The sequence below is a fragment of the Myotis myotis genome, unplaced genomic scaffold (genome assembly GCF_014108235.1).
Source record: "Myotis myotis isolate mMyoMyo1 unplaced genomic scaffold, mMyoMyo1.p scaffold_m19_p_1, whole genome shotgun sequence".
In the NCBI taxonomy this organism is placed as follows: Eukaryota; Metazoa; Chordata; class Mammalia; order Chiroptera; family Vespertilionidae; genus Myotis; species Myotis myotis.
Genome location: NW_023416313.1, coordinates 185,246,676 through 185,268,366, shown reverse-complemented (window position 1 = coordinate 185,268,366; position 21,691 = coordinate 185,246,676). Strand labels below are relative to the sequence as shown.

Sequence of the window (21,691 nt, the reverse complement as noted above, 5' to 3'; positions counted from 1 at the left end):
AAAAAACATGTATTTGGAAAACTATAGGACATTGAAAAAAGAAATAGAGAAAGATACAAACAAGGAAGCATATACCTTGTTCATGGATTGTAAGAATTAAGATCATTAAAATGTCCATATTACCCAAAGCAATCTTTAGATTCAACGCAATCCCTATTAAAATACTAACAGCATACTTCACAGAACTAGGACAAATTTTCCGAAAATTTATATGGAACCATAAAAGACCTAGAATAGCTGCAGCATTAGTGAGAAAGAAGAACAAAGCTGGAGGGATCACAATATTGGATATCAAACTATACTACAAAGCTATTATAATCAAAACAGCCTGGTACTGGCACAAGAACAGGCATATAGTCCAGTGGAACAGAATGGAGACCCCAGAAATTGACCCACACCATTACAGTCAATTAATATTTCATAAAGGAGGCAAGAACATACAATGAAGTAAAGACAGTCTCTTCAACAAATGGTACTGGGAAAACTGGGCAGACACATGCAAAAAGATGAAACTAGACCACCAACTTACCCTATACACAAAAATAAACTCAAAATGGATAAAAGACTTAAATGTAAGCCAGGAAACCATAAAAATTCTAGAAGAAAACATAGGCAGTAAAATCTCAGACATTTCACATAGCACAATTTTTGCCAATACACCTCCTAGGCCAAGAGCAATAAAAGAAAAAATAAATAAATGGGACTACGTCAAAATAAAAAGCATCTGCACAGTAAAAGAAACCATCAAAATGAAAAGGTAACCCAATACATGGGAGAACATATTTGCCAATGATACATCTAATAAGAGGTTAATCTTCAAAATATATAAAGTACTTATTCAGCTCAACAAAAGGAAGACAATCCATGCAATTAAAAAATGGGCAGAGGCCCCAAATAGACACTTCTCCAAAGAGAACATACAAATGATTAAGAGACATATGAAAAAATGCTCAGACACTAATCATCAAAGAAATGCCAATTAAAACCACAATGAGATACCACTTCACACCTGTCACAATGACTATCATCAATGAATCAACAAACAAGTGCTGATGGGGATGAGGAGAAAAAGGAACACTAGTTCACTGCTGGTGGGAATGCAGATTAATGCAACCACTATGGGAAACAGTATGGATTTGACAACAGCCCAAGTATCCATCAGTAGACGAAGGGATAAAAAGCTGTGGGACATTTACATGATGGAATACTATGCATCTGTAAAAAAGCAGGATCCTTTGGGAAAGCATGGATGGACCTAAAGACTATTATGCTAAGTGAAATAAGCCAATCTGAGAAAGACAAATATCACATGATCTCACGTATTTGTGGAATCTAATGAACAAAATGAATTGACCAACAAAATAAGACCCAAAGTATGGAAGCATGTAACAGACTGACTGACATACCTCGATGTGGGAGTGGGGGAATGAGGAGAGAGAAACCAAAGAACTTATATACTTACTAGAGGCCCGGTGCACCTATTTATGCATGGGGTGGGGGGAGGGTCCCCTCAGCCTGGCATGCGCCCTCTTGCAATCCGGGAACCCTCAGGGGATGTAGCAGTGCGCCAAGCAGCAGGTGGCCAGGGAGGAGCCTGAGCTGGGGCCAAGCACCACGCTACTTGTGCTCATTCTGGCCCGCTGTGCCTGCCACCGCCGCTCGGTAGTGCTGCAGCGGAGTCAGGAGAGACTCCAGGCACCGCAGCTGCGCTCGCCACTCATGAGCCCGGCTTCTGGTTGAGCAGTGCTCCCCCTGCGGGAGTGCACTGACCACCAGGGAGCAGTTTCTGCATTGAGTGTCTGCCCCTTGGTGGTCAGTGCATGTCATAGCGACTGGTCGACCGGTTATAATGGTCACTTAGGCTTTTATATATATAGACTAGTAGCCCAGTGCACAAAATTTGTGCACATTAAGAGAATTGGTTGCCCTAACTGGTTTGGCTCAGTGGCTAGAGCATCGGCCTGTGGACTCAAGGGTCACAGGTTCAATTCCAGTCAAGGGCATGTACCTTGGTTGCGAGCACATACCAGTAGGGGTTGTGCAGGAGGCAGCTGATCAATGTTTCTCTCTCATCAATGTTTCTAACTCTCTATCCCTCTCCCTTCCTCTCTGTAAAAAAATCAATAAAATATATTTTTTTTAAAAAGGGAATTAGCAGAGATATTTTAATATTGCTATTTGCCCTTTCTCTATAATAGAAGTGTGAGAGATGAAAGGAAATTAGTAAAATGTATATGAAAATAATATATAAATTAATTAATAAACAGTAACAAAGAATATAACAGAGGCATGATATAAAAATGACAAAAACATGATATGAAAACAAAACATGATGTAAAAACAACAGTGATGCAAACAATGACTGATAAAGTAATTAAACTTATTCTAATATCTCCCTGTATACCACATTGAGTGAAAACACTTTCAGAGTGCTTGACTAATTTCCCTTGTGATGAAGTACTTAGAACTTTAACTATAACATCACATGCTCTTCAAACTCGAGAGAAAGCAACATATAACTGACCATGTGCAAAAAAGGGTTCAGGTAGGAATATGCCTACTTTGTCTAAAGTTTGTCCTTGTGATTTATTAATAGTCATCACAAATGCTGGCATCGCGGGAAACCATCGTCGAATCAATTTAAATGGGAGGCCAGTGTCAGATGGGGACAAAATTAATTCTTGGAATCAGAACAGCCTCTCCTTCTGCAGATCCTGTTAATACTTCAGCTTTGATGTTAGGTCGTAATCTTTTGATAATAAATCTGGTACCATTACAAAGACCCCATTTACTATTGAGATTTCTCAATAGCATGATGATTGCTCCCACTTTCAATTTTAATTTATGACATGGCATTCCCAAAGGAGTAATACTATTCAGAAATTCAATGGGGAAATTTTCCTTTGTTTCTTTGTTATGGGATGGGGCCACAACGTAAGTAACAAAGAAACAGAATTAAAACTTTATTGTGGGGAGCTGCTACAGTGTTTTGGACAGGTTCAAGCCTTGGATTGATGAGAGGGCACAGTGCCATGTGCAAGTCCCAGCTTGGAGGGCAGAGCCCTCCCAGCACAATTATAGCCAACAGCTATAGTTGTAAGCTTGAACCTATGGTCCAAACACGTGGCCCCACGTGCCTGAGTGATGTAGGCTTGATAGAGTTCAGGTGCATGTAGTTAAGTAGGACTGAAACCCAGGAGAATGTTGTAAACATCTTGGTCATGCCCTTACTTTGCCTCATGGCATCAGCTATAAAATAAAGGCATGGCTGTGGGCGTGGTCGCTGTCTCTCAGAGAAGCAGTGTCCCACCGAGACCAGGCTTTCATTCTCTTGTATGTCTTTTCTAAGCCTTTCAGCCGCCCCCACTCAGGTTCACCCCTGGCCGTGCTGGCATGGCATACTTTAAAAAGATCTGCCTCCACGCTCCCAGGGTGGGTTCCTGCCTCAAACCCCGCCCTTACAGGAAACAGCTCCAGGAAACAGCTCGGGGAGGGTGCAGCTGTTGCCAAGACAACCCCTGTAGGGCTGACTTCCTTCCGCTTGGTCGCAGTTTTGGTTGTGATGAACACCACCCGGGGTTTTTATATAAGTAGATATGCATGGCCTATGGACAGGGACAATAGGGTGGTGAAGAACTTGTGGGGGGGTAAATAGGGGCTGGGTGGAAGTAAAGGGGGGGAAATGGGAGACATCTGTAAGATAAGACTGTCAACAATTTATTCTATATAATAAAACTCTAACATGCAAATCAACCAAACAGCAGAATGACCAGTTGCTATGATGCACACTGACCACCAGGAGGAAGACACCCAACACAGGAGTTGTCCCCTGGTGGTCAGTGCACTCCCACAGGGGGAGTGCCATTCAGCCAGAAGCCAGACTCATGGATGGCGAGTGGAGTGGCGGTAACAGGAGCCTCTCCCACCTCCGCAGCAGCGCTAAGGACCCTTAGGAGAGGGCCTAAGTCAGCAGGCAGACATCCCCCGAGGGGTCTCACTCTGCGAGAGGGCACAGGCCAGGCTGAGGGACCTCCCCCAGTGCACGAATGTCTAGTATACATAATAAATAAACCAACAATAGAAACAAAAAGGGTCTGCTAAAGGTAAAATGATCCCACATCATTTCTGTGAGCCTCTAACAAAATTGATTATGCAGATGTCTACAGTGAGTGCTTAAGAACTGCAAGATGATTTTCTGAAATATCAAGTCTCTACCAATTCAGCCTTTTAATTTTCTGTATATATATTTTCTAATTACTTAAAAACTTGAAATTTTGTTAATTTTATGTATACTAGAAAATAGAATGCTTTATTAATGAGAACTATTTTCCTCTATCATTTGTTCAGGTAACAGAAAAAGATGTGTATGATTACATGTATCAAGTACATAGTGACACAACTATTCATTTGAACACTGTTAAATACAAATTAAGCATTTTTAAATATGCAGCTAGAAATCACACGTCTTTAGCTTTAGTGAAGTCTTAGAAAAGTTTATTTTGTGCTTAGAATATTTTTCTAAAGCATCACAAAATTACTACACATCCAAGCTCTTCAGTGGTAGAATACTTAATATTCTACAGGAGAGGCATTTAAAGATAACTGTTGTACATTATGAAACTGTAAGTCTGATGAACCAACACAGAGGAAGAAACTAGATGAGAGGGGACATTACAGAAATCATCTATTACATAATAGACAGGTGATTCATCCTGAATAGTTTTTCCCCCTTCTCAAAGCCAATACAGTTCTCTATTGCCACCCCACACTAACCTCATTTTTGCTGTGTTCTAACTCTTTAAAGAGTAAAAATATATTAAATGTCCCATCCTGATGATTCCCACCTATGAAACATCACACAATAGAAAGTATAGAATACAAAGTATGTCTTCTCAAACACATAAAAACATTTTAAAACGATACGACTTTGCAAAATCATTTAAGAATTTTCTGTATTTGAGGACAAATGTATATTGAAAACCAATACTATAAAAGAGCTCAGAGTGTCAGCATTTTAAAAAACCCTAACTTAACTCTGGTGCTGTGTCACATATAGAAATTTTTTGATCTTTGCAACCATAGTAAAACAAAGACTTATATTTTTGATATTTATTTTATGTATTTAAATGCCATTTAACAAAGAAAAATCAACAAAAAAAATGAGTTCGCGTGTCACCTCTGACACACGTGTCATAGGTTCACCATCACTGCCTTAGTAGAATGCTAACTTTATATCAGATTAAGCTTCTATAAATTCTTAAAATGTAAAATAGCTTTTCCACATCAAATAAAAATCAGGAATGTTCACCTTCACATTAAAAAAAAAGTCCAAGTCCAAGTTCAATAAGAATGATTTAAAAATCTAATCAGTGGCCAAAATGTTTTATCAGTAGGCAGCTCTTCAATTTTTAAAAAATATATTTTTATTGATTTCAGAGAAGGGAGAGAAATATCAATGATAAGAATCATTGACCACCTACCTCCTGCATGCCCCAACTGGGGATTGAATATGCAACTCAGAAATGTGCCCTGACCAGGAATCAAACCATGACCTCCTGGTTCATAAGTCAATGCTCAATCCCTGCGCCATAGTGGCTGGGCCAACTCTTCAACTGTAAACAGCCCTCAGTAAACTTGTTTGCAACAACAAAATAAAATACTATTTATTAAAACATGAAAAATATTTCCAGGATACTATCCAATTTGGAAAATGAAAAATGTAGCCCATGGCATGGTAAGAAAAGACACTGATCACAGGAACAGAAACAGCAACCAACCTTATAGGAATCAAGACAACACCATGGACTTATGAAAACTTCCTAAACCAGTAGCATATCTATGTGTAAAAAACTGTAATTAAGGTAGTTTTTATTAGTTGTGCAATCTAAAAATACAAGGAAATTTTGAACTATATTTCTAAAAGGACCAGAGTTGTCACTGAAATACTATTTTTTGAGATAGTGAACAAAGTTCCCATTTATGGGAAATATGGTGTGTGTTTTTTCACACAGTGAAACAGAAAAACTTTATAAAATGAGAAATCTTTTTCTGTAATCTCCTTAAATACCTCAATAATGCAATACTTGGGAAGTGTAAGTTTTTAACTCAGAAAAATTTTATTATGAAAGGTTATTATTAAACAAACATACACAAATCTTATTGCTTGGCACCAGATTCTTCAAAATATTAAAAAACTGTTTAAACCACCATACTATTGTTATATCCTATTTCAAACTTTTTACACAGTGCTATCTTTTATTTTGTGAAGGCAGACCTTTCAATCTAATGACAATATAGACTGAATCCTCCAGTGTACAAAATTACAGTTCACTTCAAACCAAAAGAAATGATTCATCTGTTTATGTCCAAATCATATTGATAGTCAAAAAAATTAACTAGGATTTATCTGTGGCCAATGAAGGACCCACAGAGCGTTGTCTTATTGCACTCTGCGTAAAGTCTTTGTTTGTTCCTTCTTTCCTTTCAGCTTCTTCTTCTGAAACATCTTCGTCATCAGCTTCGTGTTCCTCCTCGACTTTTCTCAAAGGTTGAGAAGATTCTGGTAATAATTTTTCTTAAAGATAAAGACCAAAAAATGTTTTTTGTTGATGTATTAGATTTACATTAGTGTAAAATCAAGACACAATTCATATACCATAAACTGTTTTGGCATTTATTTATCAATCGTAAGTTTGATTTCCACAAGGAAACAGTTATTAAGAGGTAGCGTAAAAATAAAAGTTGGTTTGCCAGATCCATTTTACTTACCAAATTCACTATTATTACCTATTTATAAACTGAAATTAATGAATTAAAATTAACACTGTAAATATGGATGTTTTAAGAAAATATACTATATGAAATATAACTATCTTATATTAATTTGCTATTAAATCTTTTAAGTAATAAGTACACTGAAACAAACTTCAGCACTACCCTTGTTTCAGTTCTCAAGTGAACAGCAATCAAACATTTACAGTTGAAGGTTATATTCCTACCCATTTTTTTAAAGTGTTTTCATAAATGTGATCCTCTCTCTATGCCACATGTACTTTTATAAAGGTACTAGAGGCCCAGTACATGAAATTCGTGCACAGGTAGGGTCCCCAGCGGCTGTCGGCCAGGGCCTCCCTTCATTCTGCACCACCCCCTGGTGGTCAGCGCACATCATAGCGAGTGATCGAATTCCCAGTCGGTCAAACTCCCAAGGGGACACTGCACATTAGGCATGCATACACACACACACACACACACACACACACACATATATACATACATACACATATATATAATTATAAACAATAAAATGTGCTAATTTTAATTTTTAAATATATACATATATACTCTTTTTACTTTTTTTAATAAGGCCAGTTGCTAGTTAACTTAAACTTAGAACACACCATGTTAAAATGACATCAAAACACAGAATTGGGTCAATGAGCTTTACACTCTTCAGTGTTCCTAGATTGCCCCTAATCCTGAGCAATCAATCCAGAATGGAGGGGGAAAAATACAGGAACAGAGCATAAATCAGAAAACTATGGAGAGAAATTACCACATAGTGGACAATCTGTTCCTTTGTCTGTCTGGTATCCCTCTTCTTGTTTGGTCAATAGCCTCTTCCCTATACCACATCTCTTGTAGTTATAGTGAGCACTGCAGTTTACAGCAGTGGTTCTCCACCAGGGGTGATTTTGCCCCAAGAAAAATTTAGCAATGTCTGGAGATATTTTTGATTGTCAAATTGAGAGGTGGTGCTATTGGAGACCAACAGGATGCTAAATATCCAACAGCATACAAAAGACAGCCCGTCATACTTAAAAATTATGCAGCCTAAAAGGGCAATAGTATCAAGGTTGAAAAGCCCTGGTTTACAGTGACTATTGCAAGTGAGCCCTTTACACAAGTGGAGTGCACCAGGAATTTTCCAAAAGATGGGGGTAGGGAAAAGGTATATTTCCTTATTTTTCTGCGATTGTGTGCAATAATCATTTTATACTAAGGACTGAAAAGAGCCAAAAATGGAGCAAAGACAAGGAAAACTGAGCAATTCAGAAACATAACATGCTAACATCTGAGCCCTAGGATCCAATCAACTCTGCCCTCAGATTTCCTTGCTACATAAACCAATAAATTCCTATTTTGCTTAAAGCTCGACTGAGTTGGGTATTTCCCTAGCAACTCGAAATCTAAGCCAAACACACAGACTGAAAAACAGCTCAAATCATGTAGCCTATTTGTCAACTGTAATAAAAAAATAAATTTTAAAAATGAATAAATAAGTAAGTAATAAAAGAATCCAAAAGAATAAAACAAAATAAAAATATTCTTACTGGAAGGGTATGGCTGTGGTCTGTGTCTTCTTGAAGGACAAAGGCAATCTGCCAAAAATATCATACACTGCAAAAACAAACATAAGAAATCCAAATATATAATATATGAAAAAGCTAGTACAACTATATAAAATTATCAAATTTTATGATATTTTTCTTCCTAGTACTCTAAAAATAAAGTACTTACGAGTCCTAATAATAGTCCTGAAAGCAGAGTTGCTAAAGCAAAAACTGTGTATGATCCCCATACCGGTAATCCAAGGTCCTCAATTAAATAGTTATGGCAAGTCTAAAATTAAAAGAAAAACAAAACAACCTAAAAACCTGGTCATTTAAAAAGCATATGTCAAAAATGTTTAACATAGAAATAAAATTTTAGCTCATACCCTGATCCACATAGATAGCTGAAAGAGTGCTGACATACTACTCATCCTAAAATAAAAGCAAGATGATTAAAAAACCCAGTAAGATATACATCTGCTCCCGCTGTAACAGATTTAAAAAAAAAAAAAAAAGACATACTAGGTGTACCAGTTAATGCAGATTTTTTTCAATAGATGGAGTTACACATGTTGATATATATGCGATTTGATATGTATGCTATTTTGTTGTATTGACAGTAAGCTTCAAAACTTCATATGTCAAATTTGCTGAAGGTGTTAACATCATAGATATTTTTAAGCTTAAAAATGTCGAATTTCGTCCTAACCAGTTTGGCTCTGTGGATAGAGGGTCGGCCTGCGGACTGAAGGATCCCAGGTTCAATTCCGATCAAGGGCATGTACCTTGGTTGTGGGCACATCCCCAGTAGGGGGTGTGCAGGAGGCAGCTGATCGATGTTTCACCCTCATCCATGTTTCTAACTCTCTATCCTTCTCCCTTCCTCTCTGTAAAAAATCAATAAAGTATATTTAAAAAAATGTCGAATTTCATGCCAAAAAAAGAGCATTTGCGGGAAGTTTTAATTCATTACTTTATTTTGTAGAAAAGTACTGCAGAAAGTTATTGTATACTTCAGGAAGCTTATGCTCCATCTCAAGATACTTGTGAAGGCTGATTTAAATGCTTTAAAAGTGATGATTTCGATGTGAAAGATAAAGAGTGTCCAGGTCAACCAAAAAAGTTTGAAGACCAACAATTACAAGCATTATTGGATGAAGATGCATGTCAAACTCAAAAACAACTTGCAAAAAGATTAAACGTTGCTCAGCAAACAATTTCCAATTGTTTACAAACAATGGGAAAGATTTTAAAGGAAGGAAAATGGGTGCCACATCAACTGAACAAAAGACAAATGAAAAAATGAAAAGTCATCAGTAAAATGTTCCTTCAACGGCACGAAAGTCTTTTTTTGCATCAAATTGTGACTGGCGATGAAAAGTGGATTTATTTTGAGAATCCCAAATGCACAAAATCATGGGTTGATCCAAGTTAACCAAACAAAACATGGACTGCAAAGCCAAATCGCTTCAGAAAGAAGACAATGCTCTGCGTTTGGTGGGATCAGGAAGGTGTGGTGTATTATGAGCTTCTAAAACCAGGTGAAACCATTAATGATCACTACCGACAACAAATAATCAATTTGAACCACGCTTTGATTGTGAAACTACCAGAATGTGCCAGAAGACACGGCAACGTAATTTTGCTTCATGATGACGCACCATCACACACTTCAAAACCAGTTAAAGACATGTTAAAAGATCTTGCCTGGGAAGTATTAACCCACTCCCTGTATTCACCAGACCTTGCTTCCTCAGATTACCACTTGTTTTGATCGATGGCACACGCACTTTCTGAGCAGCACTTCAAAATGTACGGAGAAGTGGAAAACTGGGTCCCTGAATGGTTTGCCTCAAAACAAGGAAAGTTCTATTGGGACGGTACCCACAGATTACCTAAAGATGGTGGAAATGTGTAACTAGAGATGGACATTACTTTGAATAAAGCTCTGTTGATGTTTCTCTTGAAATTATTGTGTTTTCTTTGATTACAAAATCCACATTATTAACCAGTACACCTAGTACATCTTTGAAGTACAATATGTGTGTATATCTTCTATTTTTACTCTAATTTCCCAGCAGGCTAGATTATTGCTGGTGTTCATCAAGATTAGTCCTGCAGTACTAATTTCAAGACTGTAATAATTAGACTTACTAATGAAAATTAAGTTTCTGAAAATTGTTGCCACTATGTGATGTTCTCATAAATAAAACACTTAATGGCTATTCTTTCATTTTTTCCTATTGCTTTGACATTAATATTTCACCTTTCATCTGATGACTTCTCCAATGTACTCTGAGTAACAGATTACAAGCTCTAGGGAACCAATCAGTTAAAGTTAGGCATAGTGAAAAGCAAATGGCTCCAAATAAGCAGAGAATCCCTTCATGAACAGAGCCCGAAGGAAGAACTAGGGGCACTAACTGAGCGGAAGGATCCCCCCACTTGAAGTTTATCCCCCTTCCATATTAACATTAAATAAAACTTACAATAGCATTAATTTGAGATAGTTTAATGATATATAAAATAACTATATAGAAAAGATGTGCTAAATCATCATATAAGTAAAACTAATGATTATTTCACATAATGAAACCCACATGGACAGTTAGAAAAAGGCATGCTCCAAAAATAAGGGCTTATGTTGTTTGCCGCCAACACATAAACCAATTCATACATAAGCCAAAGTTCCTATATGCAGGATGACCTGATTCAACTGCCAATCATTGGGTAAGTGAACCTGCTGAGCTGACACTCATTGTGAGTGCCCTTATTCAGTCTACCAATAAAAAAAAGGTATGGGCTGCTGCCCTAAGGATTCAAAAGAGACTTAGAAGCAACCCTCTTCTTCTACCAAAAGGGTAAGAAGATTCATTTATGAAATTTCAAAAGAACAAAATCACCCTAGCCAGTGTAGCTCAGTTGGTTGGATATCATCCCTGCACCAAAAGGTTGCTGGTTCGATTCCTGGTCAGGGCACATGCCCGGGTTGGGTGCTCAATCTCCAGTAGGCAGCCAATCAATGCTACACACTCTTACATCGATGATTCTCCCCCTCGCTCTTCCTCTCTCTCTAATAATCAATAAACTATTCTTTAAAAAAATAATAAAATTAGTTACATTTTCAGTTCAACATAGAAAGGTACTTTAATCTTGTTGCTTTTGTTTAAAATGCGAAATGGGAAGAGGAACGAGGGATTGAAACATAGAGCACTGTATAGCCTCACTATAGTTTGAACTAATTAGACTCTATCACAAATGCTAGGTCCCTTAATTGGGTTGGACATGATGGTTCAGTATGGGAATTCTGACAAATCAATTCAGAAATTTTTCACAGGAGAGGTTTAAGAGAAAGATGAAAAAGATAACTTCTATTTCAAAATAATGTTTAGGGACTGATCTTTCCCCCACTCCCAGAATCCAGAATCCATTTTTTTTTATCTCTTATACAATTGGTGCCCCAATGTTCCATATTCCAACAGCATGTGTGGTTAAGAGGACAAGGAAGAGATAGCTTAGTCACACCAGGATAAGTCAGCCCATGGTGACTTCAACAAAACTCAATATTCCTGGAAGTCTCTCAAATGACCCATAAGGCATTGCCCCCAATGACTAGAATGAAATATGCATGCTTTTTCCAATGCTTACTGCTCCATAACAAACTGCTACTCTCTGGTTATATGTAAAGCTCAGTAATCAGTCATGATATTAGGGTTATTATTTATCCATCTATTCAAACAAAAAGTTATCAGACAAGCGGAATAATTCAATCACATTAAATCAAGAACTAAAATCTAAAGGTTAGCACAAGTATGGTTCTCATTCAAATATTAAGCTCAAATGATAGCTTTACCCATTACGTTGTTCACACTCTTAGGATTACTTAGCTTTTGATGATACAAATGACCACATATACAGAGTTAAAACATTCCTGAAAAGGCTTTCAACTTAATGCTATAAAATGTCTAACTTGATAAGAATCAAAGGATCTGTTTAACTTAGAAGAGTCAAATCAAAAATATCACATAAGAAGTCCAAGTATGTCTTATTTATATGAAATATAATTCTCTGTTCTAATTAAAACTCAAATAAGTAAGACAAAAAATCCCTTGTACTTACAGAATAGAGCCTGGACCAAACCATGATGAAACAGGTTCAATACTCTTCCACTCTTTTTCACTTATAAAGTTTATGAAGTCCTTTTTAGTCCTTGGGCCCTGATAGCGCCTAAATTCACCATCTTTACAACTGAAGAGGATCAGAATTAAATATTAACCAGCACCAAATAAATAAACTTTTTATTTGTTTTGCTATTTCTTTAATCTCACTATACAATTAATCCTAATATTCAAAGTCATTAGCAATGCACAAATAGCAAATTACATTATTTATCAACTCACAATATCTTAGCCCAAAATTTAATTAAACAATGAGGTTATATTTTATACAATCATAAGCCTTAAGTCTGTTACTGTTTTTCTTCCAAATAATAAAATTATGAAAAATAATGTCGTTATAGGATACAAAGTAGAGAAATCTCAGAAAATGACTTTTAAGCCTTATGTATAAAACACATATTACATGAAAAGTTGTTAGAAAGTGTTTGATACTTATTGTCAGTTATTGTTAAGCTATAAGTTAAGCATTTAAGGCAATTTTCTGGTACTTTCAGTCATAATCACATCATCTCAGGCATCATACCTTAAGTCACTGGAGGCATCTGGCTAAGTGTTTCCCTTCGTCCTATTTCAGTGATTCTATTTTAGAGTCTGCTGTGCCTTCTTCCTAACATCTACCTGGTTCTTCCCAATCCCAATGTACTAGTATGTTCTGTCAAAAGGTCATAAATACCTTCCCTACTCCCACCATTCTTAAACTATCTTAAATAATAGTTAGTCTAATCCTACTTATTAACACTTTTATTTTTATCACTTAAATGCAACAACTTTCAATAGTTCCCTATTACCTACAATAGGGTTAAAGGATTCTTTATCCATCCAGAGTCAAATACCACAAGTAAGCCAAAATACAAAAGTTTTGTGGGGAAAAATGGCATATGAGCTGTTTTGGAAGGACAAGTATGATTTGAAAAGGCAGAAATTAGGGGAACGGGCACTATAAACATGACTAAAAGAAAATGGGCAAGAAATTCCAGGTATGTTTAGGGGGTGTTGAAAAGTGAAAAGGGGAAGTCTGATTTATAGCCACATAAGGGGCCTGTAGAGAAACATACTGATTGAAAAGGAAAAGAAGCACTTACAGCAGTGATGGCGAACCTATGTCACCTCTGACACGCGAACTCATTTTTTTGGTTGATTTTTCTTTGTTAAATGGCATTTAAATATATAAAATAAATATCAAAAATTAAATCTTTTTCTTACTATGGTTGCAAATATCAAAATTTTTCTATATGTGACATGGCACCAGAGTTAAGTTAGGGTTTTTCAAAATGCTGACACGCCGAGCTCAAAAGGTTCGCCATCACTGACTTACAGAGATAAGAGAATAGACATTTAAAGATACAAAGGGAGCAGGGAAGAATAAAAAAGGCACAGGTAAACAGATATAAACATAGAAAGACAACAAAGAAAAGCAAAATATAGACACAAAAAGAACTGTCAACTTATTTTCATAACTTTAAATGAGGAGAGTGGTACCTCCTGGCATTCAATCCACCAGTTAGATGAGTATTAAGGTACAGGGCAGGTACACAGATTTGAGATTTCTTATCCCCCACTTAGAATATAAAGTCAAACTAAAAGACGTGATACTGAAGACTACATAATCTTATTCATTCTGACTTAACACCCAACTATTTTCCCAAGGTTGAGCTATAGCACATTCTAGCTAATTTTTTAACATATCACATTCCTACTTATGAATACTTATGAGACTACACTCAGGATAGAATGCTTACTCTGAACTTTTGAAAATTCTACCTCCAAAGTTGCATTTCAACTCCATAATCTCCATGAACCACTCCAGCCCAGTGATTTTTCCCTTACCAAACTTCCTTCAGGACCTACCACAACTCTGAGCTCAAAAACACTTAACTATGCTGAAGAGTACCAAACCATTTCATGTGGACATCACCTTCGAAAACAATTACAAATCTCCGAGATCAGGGACTGCTTCATATATTGTTCATCTATCTCACAGCACCTAGGATGGCACTAGCGGTTAATAAGCCTTCTAAATACTTAATGAATATAATGTTCTTTAAACATGATATAGGCCAGAGGCCTACTATTCTGATTATACTATGATGCCTCCTTCTCCATAACTACCAAATCTTTAAATACTTACTGATAAACAGTAGGAAGAGCAGTTATGATAAATCGTCCACTCAGTCCTGCAAATATAAAGATTAGAAATAAATACAAGGAAGAACACAAAGTAGGTTTAATATGGGCCAATCACTAGCTACTTAAAAGATGATTCTGATTTAAATACTAATAAGGAAAAAAATATTAAATTATACCTAAAAGTAGTTGTTTTATAACATAAACAATAAAAAAATCCTATTTACTTACAGCAACTTCAAAAAACATATTATCAATTAAAAAGTGAAACCTTTGGATCAGTGGTTGCCAACCAGTAGTCCGCAAGGTCTGAAAAGTTGGCAACCACTGGTCTATATTATAAAGGTCTAAAATCAAATCCAATTACATTTGACATTCAGAAAACACAGGCTGAATTTAAGGCGTTGTTAAAAATGGAAAACATTATGAATCATAAGATGGGCAATAATAATAATAGCACCTAACATTATTATTAATCAAGCATTAACATTAATGTAACGGAGAATTAATCTCCCTATGCCTCAGTTCTCTTATCTACAAAGTGGAATGTTACCTATCTCACAAGATTGTGTGAGGATTACATAATAAATGCAAAACATTTGAAGTACTACCTCTAGTGGGCAAGTGCTCAATATTAGCTATTACCAAACTAGAGGCCTCGTGCATGAAATTTGTGCACGGGGGGAAGGGGAGGGGCGTCCCTCAGCCCAGCCTGTGCCCTCTCGTAGTCCGGGACCCCTCGGGGGATGTCTGGGACCCCTTGCTCCTTACTGCCCGCCTTCTCGCTGTTCCTTACCACTCGGCTCACTGCTACTTAGCACTACCGCGGAGGCGGGAGAGGTTCCTGCCACCGCTGCTGCACTTGCCAGCTATGAGTCTGGCTTCTGGCTGAGCAGCGCTCCCCCTGTGGGAGCGCACTGACCACCAGGGGGAAGCTCCTGCGTTGAGTGTCTGCCCACTAGTGGTCAGTGCACATCATGGCAACCAGTTATTCTGGTCATTCCACCATAATGGTTGCTTAGGCTTTTATTATATAGATAGATGGAATAGGAGCAGAGTCAAGAACCCAGGTAAACCATGACCAAGAACAGATAAAATGAGACTGGACTAAGAAAAGAGTGTCCCTAAGGGCAGGACCTGCCACTGGTCCAGAGGGCCAAGTCAGGAGTATACTGACCCCACAACCATGCAGGCTTTAAAATTAAGAGCCCATGTCTTCAAATCACAGGTATTAAATTCAGAATGCAATTACAGATTCAGACACTTGTTAAGAAATATGACCTTGATTCTACAAAGAACCTCAACCACATGCTCCTTATCCCAAAACTTGCTATGGATGAAAATGGTGGCTTGGCCAATGTCCACCTAGACCACAGTGTTCTAGACTTCTTAAAGGCATCTTACATTCTAGTCTGGGGCCTAAGATACAAAGCAAAAAAGGATCAGAATCAGTTATGTGGGGAAGATGTCCCCAAGGTCCCTTAGAACAACACATAAAAGGAATGAGCTGCGTATACAACCAGGGAATCTGTTTGGCAGCCACTGCACACTAAGCCCCCATGAGGGAGGTGTGTGAGTCGGCTTAACTAACTGCAGACAGTTATGTTTTGAAAACCTAATGAAAGGTAGAGTTAAGACCATGTGATGTGGAAAACAGAATAAACATATCAGCCCAACATGCAAAGAAACAAAACTACCCACAGACTTACAGTACCTGGCTGTTCTGTAACATCTACTTTTGCAACATTAATCTCAAGATCTTCTCCCCATTCAGCAAAACTTTCCCATTCTGGTTGAAGATTTTGACAAGCAGGACACCATGGAGCAAAACTGAGAAAAACATTTAAAATTTAAAATTAAAAAACATTCAAATACAACCATATTGGAAATAAAAATTATTCAATCTGTAATTTATGAAGAATATTTTATATTAAAAGCAAGATAGTAGAGTGATTAATTTTGTGGAAATGAAAAAGTTTTAAATGTAGACCTAACACTTGGGCAATCAAGAACTATGACTTGATGATGCTAATCACATAAAAGTAATTCTGAGACTAAGCTAAGACAACAGGACTTTTTCACATGCAAACATCTCTTTTAAAAAACCTTTGGCCCTAGCCGGTTTTGCCCAATAGATAGAGCTGGATAGAGCACTGGCCTCAGGACCGAAGGGTCCTGGGTTTGATTCTAATCTAGAGCATGCACCTCGGTTGCAGGCTCCATCCCCGGCCCTTGTTGGGGTGCCTGTGGGAGGCAATCTATGCCTCACACCCATCGATGTTTCTGTCTTCCCCTCCCTTCCACTCTCTCTAAAAAATTAATGGAAAAAATATCCTCGGGTGAGAAGTAACAAAAAACAAACAAAACAAAAAAACCCTTTGGATTTCTCTATTAAAATGTGGCCACCACTGCCCTAGCTGGTTTGGCTCAGTGGACAGAGCATCGGCCTGGGGACTGAAGGGTCCCAGGTTCGATTCCGGTCAAGGGCATGTACCTGGGTTGCGGGCACATCCCCAGTAGGGAGTGTGCAGGAGGCAGCTGATTGATGCTTCTCTCTCATTGATGTTTCTAACTCTCTATCCTTCTCCCTTCCTCTCTGTAAAAAATCAATAAAATATATTTTTTTAAAAATGTGGCCACCACAAAATTCAAAGCCAAATTTGAAGTTGACTAGTTTTAATAATTTTACACTGAAGGAGTGTCAAATGCAAGGTGCCAGTATGAGAAAAACAGGAAGCACCAGGACTGTGGCGAATAAGGAACTTGCATCCCACCTGAAGCAGGAAACCACTACTCAGGATGACTGCCACAAGAACTGCTGGCCCAGTATGGCAAGCTCTTACATAAAAGCCCAAAATTCTGCATTTTTATATAAATGGCACCTCAAAATGTAAGCCACAGACACAAACATTAGACAGGCCAGCCTGTTTTTAAGATCTCAAGTTTCCAAACCTATGATCAAGCATGTTAAGATTTTTCTTTTTTAACCTAACCTAACCCAAGGATATTTTTCCATTGATTTTTAGAAAGAGAGTGGAAGAGAGAGGGTAACACAGAGAGAAACATGGATGTGAGAGAAACACATAGATTGGTTGCCTCCTGCACGAGCCCTGACCAGGGCCCAGGCCGGGGAGGAGCCTGCAACCAAGGTACATGCCATTGACCAGAATCGAACCCGGGACCCTTCGGTCTGCAGGCCAACGCTCTATCCACTGAGTGAAACCAGCTAGGGCCATGTTAGGATTTAAATTACTCCTTGAGTATTCAGCATTTTCAAGGCTCTGATTTTTCCCTAACATTTGATTTTTCCACTTTATTGTATTCTAGTATTCTCTTATAATTTGCCTCAGGTTTTACCTGTTAAACACAAAAGTAGTTTCTGTACATCATTATATATAATACCTGACTTACTTTATTAAAAATAAATCCCCTAAAAGTAACAGCTTTCTGGAATAAGACTAGTACCACACATAAAAGCCAAAATTCCTCACAATATTACAATGAAAATATCTCTGTAACAAAACTCCTGATCAGGATGGATTTAATACAGATAACTGACTTGTAATAATTAGCATTAGTACTACTAACTAGATCCCTTTACCAAGTCCTTTTTATTTTTTAAGTGCTTTTTAAAGACTCGGCCTCAAAACTAGTAAGCTGAGAAAAAAATTACCATCGTACACTCTTAATTTCACATAGATGCTCTAATTCAAATCACCTATACTTCATTTTTGACTGATGTATTTATGTAGCTGGATCAAACTGAGTTTCTAAAAATTTCCTTCAGTAATGCCTGAACTTATCTTTTGCATATAAGTTCATAATCACTATTGTTTAACACATTATTTGTGGTACAATACTTCATGAACGCAATCTAAAGCAAGTTCCTAATAAAAAACTAAACACTGTAACGTGCTGTAGTTCCTCTCCCCTGAAACATCAATGGTGCCTGAAAATAAATTTCACGGAATTACTGGTTTTATTCATACTATACACATTTCCCCCTGTCTTACCCTCCACATAAAGGAACATTTGGTTTTTGACTGGAATTACTGACTTGGCATTATGGGTTTTCCCTTAGTGATGCCCACTTGCACCTGCGTCCTAAACTGGCAACCCAACAATGCAGGAAAACACTCACTGAGACCTGGCGAAGGGGGCAGGTGTTCTAACAGCTACTGCTGCACCCTCCCCTGTGCCAGGCTCGGAAACAGGACGCAGGACAGCAGGACCTGGACAGGTTGATCAGAGACATATCTGTCTCTCAACTGTAAAGCATGGGAAATAATACTTATTTTATAGAATTTGCAGAGAATTAAATGCAATAATGTATGTAAAGTGCTTAGCAGTGTCTAGTACACAGTTAACACTCAATAACGGTGTTTTCGGGGAATTTTTTTTTTACTAATGCAACTAATATCATATCAGTAATAATGCCACCACTACCACCAATTTAAAAACTAAAGCAAAGGCAGAGAGGTTCTTTTCTACCGATGCAAAAGGCATCTCGTTATAACGGAATCACCACAGACTTGTGATTTTCTTCGAACAGAGTTTATAATCACACTCATACATTAATTTTATCTTTAATGCAGTACCACCAGGAGAGCATTGAGAGTCACCACCCAGGACATTCAGTTCTCTGCGCGCGCGCGCGCGCACACACACACACACACACACACACACACGCAAAAAAGAAATGAGAGGTGTAGAAAGAGAAAAGGAAAGAAAAAATGGTCAAGGGAACGAAGATTTGAAGATTTTTAAAAAATTCACCCAACTTGAATGTGCGTGGCATTGAAAAAAAATATACCTAATCCATAAAATAAGATGTAAAACAAAAAGTCCCCAATTCCTACACGATACATGGACTACCTTTTAAGGGCAATTAGACAAAAGGAGAAGCGAGGTTCTGCTCCAATTCCTCTTTTGTGAAATCTGGTGACAATAAATCTGTGAGTCCGTCTGTGCACCACTCTAAGATAAATAACTAACGGAACTAGTCCCGCCAAGCACCCCACCCCAAAGCCATGAATTAAAGTTAAGGGAGAACCGAAACGCAATCTCGCAGGCGCACCACGGCCCCGGACACGAAACCAGCGCGCGCGTTAGGAAGAAACTTAATATTCGCCGGTAAGAAGCGAGGGGGTGGGACCAGCCGGCGTCCGCCGAGCAGTCGGGGCGCGGGTTCCGCAGTCTGCAGCGGCAGCCCCCCGGAACCTGGGCCCCGCAGGAGGTCTGGGGGTGAAGTCGGGTGCCCAGACTCGGACCTAGGACCCCAGCCCGCCCAGCCCGCCGAGGGAGCCCCGAGACAACCACCCGCGCTCACAATTCTATCATCCACTCTCCTTCCAGCAAGTCTCTCCAGTTCTCGTCCGTGATGACGCGCACGTCGCTCCGCCGCCCGTGGGTCCAGGGAGCCCCACAAAGCAACAGCATCAGGACTGCCACGGGAGCTAGAGGGCTCGCGGGGGTCGCCATGTCGGTCGCTCGCCCACCCCGCAGCAAGCGCGGCGGCCCCACCTCCGCGCACTAGCTCCTCACTTCCGCCCTCGCGGGCCGATCTGCTCATGCGCAAGACCGCGCGGCAGGACGCACGCGCGCCTAGTGGACCCTCAATGTGCGGGAGGACGCCTTGTCCTAGTTGGTTGAATGGGGAAGGAAGGAAGCGCGCCCGTCCCTAATGCGCATGACAGAAAAGCGGTCTCCGCTCGCCGCCTGTTGTGCCCCTGTGTTGCTGGGCAGGAAAAAAAAGGACAGGGGGCGTGGTGTAGAAAGTGGGCGGGGCGTCGGAGAGGAAGGCTTTTCAAAGTAATGCGTCAGAATTTGGCGCCAACTGATTGTCATTTCATACCTACGCTACCGTAGTTTCCGATTAAATGACCTTCAGAGTTTTCATTTGTTTCTTTTGGGGAAATTTTTGTGGTAAAGCTAGTGGATGTATATGTGAGTCAGAATATTGGTTTACTTCTGGAGGATTATAGACTGGAACTGTGCACACGGGAACCTTATTAAGTACCCTTTATATTCTATGTCTTAATCTGAACATGAGTTACATGGGCATACACAAATGTAAAAAGCCAATCGAGCTGTACATGTTAAGATTAGTGCACTTTGGGATGTATGTTATTCTGCAGGGTTTTTTTAATGCAATAATCACAAAGATGCTAGATCAGAAGTCAAAAGAGAACAAATGCAAATCAAAACGTGCACTCTCTAGAAAGTATTAGTCAAATGAAAATGGTTGCCATTACACCTCTCACCTCACATTCTCTCCTAAACTCACTCCAATTGGCCACTTCCCCAACCCTCCCCTGAAAGGCCCTTTCTAGGACACTGGTGATCTGCATGTTAATAAAGCCCTTAGTTTCTTCTCAGTAGCCACTCTACTTGACTGCCAGCAGCAATTTACAATCACCACACCCTCTATGAAACGCCTTCTTGTCTTCCCTGCGGTGGTGCCTCGCTTACTTTTTTGTTGTTGTTGTTGTTCCTTCTGAAACTTCTTGGCTGAAACTCCTCTACTTGACTGCCAGACATGAGCTTGTTGCATGATGCTGTAGTGGTCCCCTCCTTTCCTTTATATCCACACACTCCTTCAGATAACCTCAATCTTGGCTTTAAAAGCCATCAAAATGCCTGTCGTTCCAGTCCTGACCCTTCTGGGAACATTGGGCATATAAATTCAACTCTTTGCCGGACATATTTTGAGTATCTAATAGACAGCTCACACATAACATGACCCAAAAATAAAATTCTTGATTCTCCCTCTTCTAGTTTTCCATCTCTGTAAAAGGTTCTGAATTCTATCTGGTTGCTCAAGACAAAAATTTACATTTTAGTTCTTTATCGCTCTCTCACTTCTCTCCTTCCTTATGTGCTCAATCAGCAAGTTCCATGAGCTCTATCCCTAAAACATATCCTGAATCTGACCACTTATTTCCTTTCCCACAGTTAACACCCTAATCCATGGTTCTATTGTCTCTTGCCTGGATTATAATAACAAATTCCCTGTATCCTCTCTTGAGTTTCTAAATATGATCAAACCATTTCTCC

General features: G+C 38.8%; 1 protein-coding gene and 1 non-coding gene across 2 annotated transcripts; both read right to left on the bottom strand.

Annotated features, from left to right (window-relative positions):
* Positions 1-4,477: 4,477 nt before the first annotated feature.
* Positions 4,478-20,260, bottom strand: TMX1 (thioredoxin related transmembrane protein 1). The gene is made up of 8 exons (XM_036306701.1): positions 19,965-20,260; positions 16,350-16,465; positions 14,640-14,685; positions 12,453-12,581; positions 8,720-8,765; positions 8,521-8,622; positions 8,334-8,400; positions 4,478-6,574 (listed from the first exon to the last, which is right to left on the bottom strand). Exons 1-8 carry the CDS (start codon positions 20,114-20,116, stop codon positions 6,396-6,398), a joined length of 837 nt encoding a protein of 278 aa, XP_036162594.1. The 5' UTR covers positions 20,117-20,260; the 3' UTR covers positions 4,478-6,395.
* LOC118661655 lies at positions 16,099-16,231 on the bottom strand. The gene has a single exon (XR_004969424.1). It is a non-coding gene; the product is annotated as a small nucleolar RNA SNORA70 (small nucleolar RNA).
* Positions 20,261-21,691: the final 1,431 nt, after the last annotated feature.

Coding starts and splice junctions, on each gene's coding strand:
- TMX1 (XM_036306701.1), bottom strand. CDS start 20,116: ATGGCGACCCCCGCGAGCCCTCTAGCTCCCGTGGCAGTCCTGATGCTG. Junction 14,686..16,349: donor AGATGTTACAGAACAGCCAG/GTACTGTAAGTC, acceptor TTATATTTGCAG/GACTGAGTGGACGATTTATC. Junction 8,623..8,719: donor AGCTATCTATGTGGATCAGG/GTATGAGCTAAA, acceptor TTTTAATTTTAG/ACTTGCCATAACTATTTAAT.